The 9,445-nt window shown below is 33.6% G+C and overlaps 1 protein-coding gene across 2 annotated transcripts; it reads right to left on the bottom strand.

Moving 5' to 3' along the window:
* Positions 1–449: 449 nt before the first annotated feature.
* On the bottom strand, positions 450–3,194 carry LOC120266918. 2 transcript variants are annotated; one of them, XM_039274572.1, is made up of 5 exons: positions 2,931–3,194; positions 2,138–2,174; positions 1,933–2,054; positions 1,785–1,848; positions 450–736 (listed from the first exon to the last, which is right to left on the bottom strand). In XM_039274572.1, the coding sequence occupies exons 1-4, from the start codon at positions 3,159–3,161 to the stop codon at positions 1,786–1,788; spliced, it is 453 nt and encodes a 150-aa protein (XP_039130506.1). In that variant the 5' UTR covers positions 3,162–3,194; the 3' UTR covers positions 450–736; position 1,785. The 2 variants fall into 2 exon arrangements, with proteins under 2 accessions (XP_039130506.1, XP_039130507.1); XM_039274573.1 differs by having other exon boundaries at positions 450–753.
* Positions 3,195–9,445: the final 6,251 nt, after the last annotated feature.

A 9,445-nucleotide genomic window follows, 5' to 3' on the forward strand; every position in this document is an offset into this window, starting at 1 on the left:
TCTCAACTTCGAATCTCTTAGATTATAATTTATTTAATTAGTGCACCTCCATGCACCCTTATTCTTTACTTTGTCGCAAGTTATCTCGTTCTAGCTTAGTTTAAATACCGAGGCCCCAGAACCCAAAGAAATAGATTTACTGATTTAGGTCTTGAGTTTTTTCAGTGATGGTCCCGTTCAAAACCCCAATTTGGGTAACATAGTAGGAAGGTATGCATGACCCATTTGAAAAACTGTTGAAAGTGCAGGACATGGGATGATCCCTAATAAGAGGCTCTTCTTATTGTTTGTACCCGGTACAATGCAAACCAGCAGCAGAAACCCTTTCGCAGATATCTTCTTTTTTTCTTTTTTTTTTTCTGTCTATTTCAATTCAAATAATTCAAATAATTTTGATTTACCACATACCAACTATTTGAATTTTGAGATTTTATAATGGCCCAGTGGAATGCAGGCTTGTATACGCCTTCCAATTAAGATTCTATCATTGATCAGTGTGAGTGTTCATACAAATATTCTGAACATCAAAGAGATTTAGTACTTCTCTTAATAGTTGGTATTTGAGTTACATTGATCTTTACAATGATCAGAACTTTACAACAAAACTTCACACAGAATTTGGCATGCGGAATTCTATGAATTGTTCAAACTTCTGGTGTCGAGATGGTAGTCCAAAGCATCAGGTGGATAAAATATGACACTGATCATTCAGCTCGTGCATCAGTTGTTCTGCAACCTGTTAAGCACAACAGTCTGTAATGGATCAATTTAAATGCCACTGAAAATTCAGATCTAATTCAATTCAGTAACAAAAATCCCAACATTCAAGCATAATGAATATTAAACTCTCCATCAAAAGCATCAAATCAATGAAAGTTTGCAAACAACTTGGAACAATTGATAGAACATCTCTAAAAGCATGGTTCACAGATCTAAGATCACCACTGAAATTGCATAACAAAGTAAGATAAATGGAAGTAAATCACCACTTCCCTCAAAGACCTATCCCGATGATTTATAACATAGTCTTTATAGCGTCAAGCTTGCAGGAGAATTTATTGATTTCTGATACTTCGAGTAAAAAGGTTGTGTAAGTGGAGTGATTTGGTCCAATGAAATAAAGTTTAAGCAACATTAACTAAGTGACAGACAGAATTTCAGGAATAACCTTGAGTGCAGGAGCAAAACCAGTTCAATCAAATTAAAAATTCAATGAATCATGTTAACACAGTTAGGCAAGGTTCTACCTTACCCTTGACCAGTTAAAGTAAATCTAACTTGTTTAGTGAATTGCATTATTTTTTGCAATATATTATGCTGCATCTAGGAGCTGCTTTTCTGATGAGAGGACTCTAGTTATAATTCGAAAGAATATTATGTTACCGATTTTAATATGATGATAAAGGCTCTAGTAAAGCAATAAAAAGGAATGGTCTTCCGGGAAGATGGAATTTGATGATACTAAGAAAAATATTCCAAACAAAAAGAATACAACTTTCTATGAAAATCATGTAAGAAAGGAATTGCAGCAAAAATCACAACAGAAAATGCATAAAATCAAACAGCACTAGAAAAGTTGATCTTGTTGTTATGCTATACATTCCATCCACTCACATATATTGAGAGAAGATACTATTGATACACACAACTAGTTCAATTATCAGTATGAAGACTGGGCGCTGGCATAAACAATCAATCAACAAAGTAATTAAAAAAAACCATTGTTTTCCAGATCAATTACAAGCCATTCTTAATTCTTATCATTATCAGCTGTCTAGAAATACCTCAGAAGTTCTCTGGGCTATCATCTAGTTGTTTCTCATTTTCAATCTCCACCTCCAAAATTTCCTAATTAAAAAGTAGACCACAAGTCAGTATGATTTCTATTAACAAGCGGCATTATGCTGATCTAAAGCATTCTAGATGACTTACCGGGATCCTATTTTTAAGATAAGTACCGATTCGCTCAAGAACAGTGACACGCTTGTGCCAGAAGCGGCCCTTGAGGCTAAGCTTCACAAAAGGCCCATCCACTTCAGCTAGATCAACTTGGCCTAATATTGAAGACCATTGTCATCTTAAGTAGAACACCAGGACAGAACAGAAACCAGCTCATACAAGGTAAGCTTCATCTCACCTGTTATTCCAACTGATCCATCAAAAATCTGGCCAAGCTGAGCATGCATGAAAACCAAGAAAAATCAATAGATATTTTCCAACATTATGCAACTAAACTCTCTTACAATATGATGCAGCTAAGCTCTAAAAAAATATACCAAAAGCTCAGATTAATGCATTCTCCATCCAACTACTCAAACAGTTCTACATTAACACATGTGGAATGGATATAAACTCTCATTAACAACATCGAACAACAAGGATCTTATTGATGTTAGCGAGAAGCTAAATCAAGGAGAGAAGGAACATTCGGATATCTTCTAAGTTTATGGTAATTGGAAGGCTAATCTAGCTCAAAGATAGCATTAATTCTGGGATTATTTCTGCAATTTTCTAGCTTCTGGCATGTAACCACATAGATATTGCAATTATCTACAATAGTTACTACGTATATAAAAAAACTAAAAAAAAAAAAGAAGAAAAGAAATCATCTTTAGCTATCATCCACACATACATCAATAAAAACATTATACAAGTGGATAATAAAATCAGGAAACATGCTAAACTGTTCTACATTAACACATGTTGCATGAGTATATCCTCACACAGCTTGAGAATCAAAGCTAATATGTCAAATCTCAATTCAAGAAAAGCATATAAAAAAAAAATCCATCTTTTAACCATCATATACCACAGACATCAATGCAAACATTAACTATCTGGCTGCTAAATCTCAATTCAGTATGAATCGAATTCTTTTTTTTTTTTCACAGAAATATAATAATAAAATAAATTACAGAAATTGAGCTTGCCTCTGATTTGGCATCAACCAAGACCCTCCGGATGTTGTCTTCAGTCAAATCAAGTTGAGGAAGTGAAGCAGAAATTGGAAGTAAACGCCATTTCCGACAAAACTTGTTAGAGCCCGGGTTTCTTAATCTTAGGGTTTGGAAATTTCGGAACTTGGAGAATTTGGAGAGATGGAGGGGGAGTGAGGAGCGGAGATGGAGATGGAGATGGAGATGGAGATGGAGATGAGCCATAAATTTTATTTCTTTTTTATTTTTTATCGAATTCCTGGGAAATGAGGCAACCAGGCAAGCAAGCCGATCTTTTTATTGGATACGGGTCGGATCGTTGAATAAAAGATCCGAATCCGAACCCAATCCTTGAATAAATCCCCTGCTGCTTTTACCCTTATGTTCTACTGGAGATTTGTATTCTCTTTGCATAAAATAGAGTTTGTGGTTTACCCGAGTTTGTGGTTTACCTTTCTCGGGTAAATATCTTTATGGGTAGGAATAGCAACGGGTAAGATATGGATATGATATGTCAAAATCCTTACCTTTATTCATAACCCCTATTTTATACCTGTACCCTTACCCTACCCTCCAGGGTAAAAAAATCATACCTTTACTTTTACCACAGAATACTCGCTTATCCGTTATTCAAATTATCAAACTAAATTTAAATATAAATTTAAATAATAATAATAATAATAATAATATTATTATTATTATTATTATTATTATTATTATTACTACTTAAACATATGTCCATAAATTTAAAATTACAAGTTGATATATATTTGTTTATCTTAAATTATATAATCACATAAAAGTTATACGTAACAAATTAATTTATACAAAATAGCAAGTTTGTTGATTTTCATTGGCGTCTATTTAGGACTTAATGATAACTCTACCCTTTTTTTTTGTTTATGTTTAACTATTTTGGTTTTTGTTTTAAATCTTTTCACATATCTGCTATTTATATTTTATATAGTTTCAAATTTTATAATTGTCTACTGAGATTTTGAATATAAAAAACATTATAATTAATTCTCATAACCAAGTAATTTTTTATTAACATCTTATTTTTCAGGATTTTTTTATAATTTATAGAATAAATTATTATAACATTATTTTTTATATTTGTTTTACAATGTTTAATTTTTTTAATTTAAACATATCCAAAAATATATTATGCTATATCAAATATAAATATAAACATTAAATAAAATTCAAAATAATATATTTTGAGAAAATTTAAAGTATTATTTTCAGAATAATCACAATGAAAATGTATCTTGGGTAAATTGTGGGTAAATGTTTAGCTTAATATATATATATATATGAGGGTAAGGATACTGGTACGGATAAAACCCGTACCCTCTTCAACAGGTAAGGGTATGGGTAGGGTAGGGGCATACTCTTACCTAACCTGTACCGGCTCAAAAAATAACGAGTAATACCCTTACCCATACCTGTGCCCGGTCAAAGAGGGTAATCGGTCAAAAAGGGTATTACCCTCTTTGACCGGGAATAGGTACTGATATACGCATCGGGTAGAGTATAAATTGCCATCCCTATTCATGGGTCATCAAACTATGACCAAATATCAAAATGGATACTGACCTTCAATTTATTTCTTTTTGGATACCATATTTTCATTATGTTTCAACGTGAGGATACTTGCCTATTTCCAATGAGGAATTGATGACGTGGCCGCTGGAATGATCACATGGATTATATTTTGATAGCTCATTTGATGATAGCCATCTGAGGCTTCGTTAGATGGCTTATGTGGCATAGTGAGTCAACAAAGTTCTACATTATTAGCAAAGTTATGCCACGTTGGCGTCATCTTTTTTCTAATTATAAATTCATTTCCTATCTTGTTTTTTGATTCATAGGATGCTCAAGATGTGAAGAATACCGGTGATTTTCACTCCAAAAGCTGGGATTTTTGTCAATGGGAACCTTGGATTTGCTTCTTCTTCTTTTCTTGATCATCTTATCTTGCCCTTGTTGTTGTCGTTCTTCTTCGATCTTGGCTTTGATTGCATTTAAGTAATCATCAGTGTCTTTTGATCTGAAGATATTCCTAAAGAATTAGAATTCAAGCAATAATGACTCCCCGTGTTCATGGACTAGAGTACTGTGTTCCCCGTAGGAGTTTGGCTGTGAGGTTCTTCGTTTGAACATCATCAGTAGCCTAGGTTTGTTCACTAAGCTTAAACTCCAAGCTTTAATGGTGTGACCCAATCTCTAAGACTTTAATCTCCATGGAAACCACTTCCACGGGGATCTCTCACTCAATTCCACTGCTTCTTATCTCATTTGCAACCTTAAAACCCTAGACATTTTAGTGAACAACTTATCTGCAATAATCTCCAATGAGTTTTTGGCCTCTTGCTCCATTTGGAGTCCTTGAACCTTTCCTGGAACTCATTTTCCTATGGCTTTTATCCTTTTGGATCTTCTCTCCGAGTTCTTGATTTATCTTACAATAGAATTAATGACAATGGCTTGTTGAATCACTCCTTGAGTGTCCACAACTTCTCCAGCAACGAGCTTAACAGAGGATTCACCTATTTGTCACAGTGGTGTGCTCCAAGTTTAAGGCTCTTGATCTCTCCTATAACCCCATCTAAGGCAACATTCCGCTGGAGTTTATCCCTGCCTCTTTGAAATCACTAGACTTCTCACACAACAACTTCTCCGCTGAGCCATTGGCATTGGATTTTCAAACGTGTGATAATCTCCAAAGCCTTAACTTGTCCTCCAATTTCTTTAATGGATCAGGGTTTCCAGAGAGCCTACCAAATTGCCGAAAACTCGAGAAGCTCAACTTTGCTATAAACAACATATCTAGCAAGCATTCCTTCTTCATTGTGAAAGAATCTCACCAACTTGAAAATTCCCTCCTTGGCCAACAACAAGTTCTTTGGTGAGATTTCGCTAGAGCTCAGTCATGCTTTAAACCAAATCAGCATTCCCCTTCTTGAAGATGATGACAACGTGGCATATATTTGTTGACAATGCAGAGCTTGACTAATCACTATGCCACATAAACCATCTAACATAGCCTCTAGTGGGCACATCAATAATTGGGGGTTGGAATTCTTTGAGTGATTGCCTGATGAAATAAAATTAAAACTTGGTGGCTAATTGATGCAAATTGAAGTATGATGACTAACTGAAAATTGGTCAAAAATTAGTGACCTATCCAAAAATTTACCTGCCAGAAGAGATTTTACTTACATTAATGCCATATGAAAAATTTACAAAAGCCCCCAAAAAATATTGGAAAAAGTCAAAATCTATTAAATTATTTAAAAGTGTGAGAATGACTAACCAAAGTAAATGCTCCTATAATTAAACAGAGGACATTTGGACCTAAACAATTGATTGTATATTCATTGGAAATGCTCCCCTTAGTTGTTCATAAATTTCTTGTTTTATAATTTATAGTGAGTGATATTGCTAAAAATATTATTTGGACATTACAAGAAAACATGCATTTTGAGGGGAACATTTCTTGTTTTCTTAGAATAGCCACGAATGGCACAATTCATGGTGGTTTCAGTTGTTGGGGGAGGGGGAGGGGGTTATAGAACTGCCACCAATTATATGCATTTCATTGCAGTTTTTTTGAGAACCTACACGATTTAGATGCATTTCGTTACAATTATCTCAGAATTATCACAAAATATAAAATATAATCCAATGGACTCGGTTATGTGGTAACCATCATAGAACCAAGATATGACTCATTCTTAGACATGGGTTTATAAATTTTGTTATTAATTTATCATATAATATAGGGATAAGTTGGTAATTACATTAAAAGATTGTTGCCCTTTGTTTTAGAAGTCACTAAATTGAGACAATCCAACGGATAAGGATGAGCCCCATATTTGTTCCATCATAACTACCACAAAACCTTATCTAGAGAAAGCTATAAATAAATGGGCTACGGCACACCAGATAAGCACATTAAGGAAGCAATCTACAATAAAAGATCGAGGTCCCGGGCGAGGATCCCCTTGGTACTACTAAACCTAGAAGGATGCTAGAATTACAAAAGTAATGATGGTTTTGGGCCAAGAGACAACCTAAAGTAGGGTAACCCCAATAGTCACGGCGATTAATCCCTAATCCTGTACAAGTATTGGCTCAAAATTTTTTTCGACCAAATCTTCCTACGATTGCATTACGCTTAGAAAAATCTCTAATTAGGGTCAAACTCAATACCTAGGTTCATCCCTAGTGGTTGGAGGGCTACGAAATACCCCATGGTCATGGTGTACTCGTACATGGATCCCTTTTAAGCTAAGGGGACGTTTGGTTGAATGTAATTCTAAATGCAATGGATTTCTAGTTACAATGTAACTGAAAATACTTGGTTTTCAAAATATATGTGAGCCCCACCCCTTAATCAAATCCTAGCCATTGCTTTTATCTCTTAATCCTAGCCGTTAGTTTTACTTTCAATATTAGCCATTGATTTTGTTTTTGTTTAGTTTCAAAACCCTAGCCGTTTCTTCAGCTGGTTTTTAGATCATAGGGGGAAAAAGAGAGAGAGAGAGAGAGAGAGAGAGAGAGAGAGAGACTTGCTTCGTCTCTTTCTTTTCCTTTTTGCGGGTGGTGTTGGCGACGAGGACGGGAGAAGGGTCTCATCGTCACGGATTTCATTTCACTGTTATTGTTGAGGTAAGGTTCTGAGTTTTTGTTATTGCTCTTTCTTATGCTTGTTTGTGACATGTTACTAGTTAGGGTTAGGGTTTGGTGAGAATTGATTTGATTTTAGTTTGAGGATAAAATTCAGAAAGTCAATGTTAGCACAGTAGAGATCTCTAATTTATTTCAAAGATCTAGAGATGGAATTTGGAAGAGATCAGAATAGAAAAATTGTAGATCGAGATCTTGTTTAGCTTACTGCGAAATTTCAGAATTTTTGGATTAGTATCCTGCAAATTATAAATTTTTAGACTCAGGTGACGCGGACAGGATTTTTGTTCAGCCCTTGAACAGTTTTTGATTATTTTCATAATTGTAAGTTCTGTTTTAGATTTATATTTATATAAGAACGTTATATAGGATGATGTTATATTTGACTCTGCAAAATTTCAGAATTTTTAGCCATGTAAATTGTAAGATATGAGCAGATTTCTATAGGTGTGCTCAATACTATTTCTGCAGAGAACATTACGATTTCTTAGACAATTTGATGGTCTTGTAAATGGAATTTGGAGAAGAGTAATATAACAAAGTTATATATTTTGATGTTACCTAATTACCTGAAAAATTTCAGATTTTATACATTTTTAGTTTGTGAGATATAGCCCTATTGGTATAAGTGTCTCAGATGATATTTCTGTGCATAGCCTGAAGAATTATGGCCAGTTTTGATAATCATGAAGATTGAATTGGATAAGGTAAAAAATAGGAAAGTTGTTCATTTCTGAGTTATCTTATTGTCAGGAAGATTGTATTACTTTTGAAGTTATATGTTGTGAGATATTTTTTTATTGCAATAGGCATGTCTGAAACTGTTGGTTTACATAAGTATGATTTTTAATACTGGTGGCTTAAATTCTGTAGGTCTCAAATCATTGTGAGGTTTGGATATGTTTTAGATGAAGATGCCTAGTTTTCTCATAAATTTGAAATTTTTGATTTGGGTTAGAATTTGCAAAGCTACGCAGATTTTAATCTTAAGGTTTGTAGGTGAATTGGTTATTGGTCTTGACCTTGGTAATTTTGTTAGTGTTTGATTTGTTTTTGCATTCGTGTGAATTTTAGAATTTTTTAACTTGTAATTCTGATGGGTTATTCCCAAAATAGGACTTTCTGAGAAATACTCGATTGGTGTAAGAATTCAAAAATCTGGCTGTTAATCAGGTAAGTATCCTACATATAAATCATATTATATGTATATACCCTAGTTTTCTGAACATCTGAAAATTTTGAGAAAAATAATGATTTTATGTATTTATTTATATTTTGAATTATTTATTTATTATTATTTTTGAAATTATTTTAAATTATTTTAAAGTTCCAGTTAATGACATTTTATTTTGGATTAGAATTAATTGAAAGGTTTAAATATTTTATTTATATTTGGATTACTTAATTTTTGAATTCCAGATATTTATTTACTTTCTGATTAATTACTATTGTGTTTTTCTTTATTATCTATTCATGTTTGGATTCAATTAACTGGATTATTTTGATATGATAAAAATGGGATCATGTGACTGCAAATTACTTGCATTTTGCCCAGTATGAATTTTGATAGTTTATTGTTTTGTGAACATGAAATATTTTGACAAAGTACTCGTAGTCCCCAAACTAACTTTGCAATAACCCTGTCACTGGGGGTTAAACACTGACCGTGTCGACATGTACTCTGATATGGAAAGTATAGTTTCCCACCGCTTTCCGTCGGTGAAGAATAACGGCCTTTGATAAATCTGGCTCGGGTATTAGCATGTATTAAGTCTCGTTTTTTTTGTGTGGCTATGTTTTATTTGTATAAG

Source organism: Dioscorea cayenensis, chromosome 8, assembly GCF_009730915.1.
Source record: "Dioscorea cayenensis subsp. rotundata cultivar TDr96_F1 chromosome 8, TDr96_F1_v2_PseudoChromosome.rev07_lg8_w22 25.fasta, whole genome shotgun sequence".
NCBI classification, from domain to species: domain Eukaryota; kingdom Viridiplantae; phylum Streptophyta; class Magnoliopsida; order Dioscoreales; family Dioscoreaceae; genus Dioscorea; species Dioscorea cayenensis.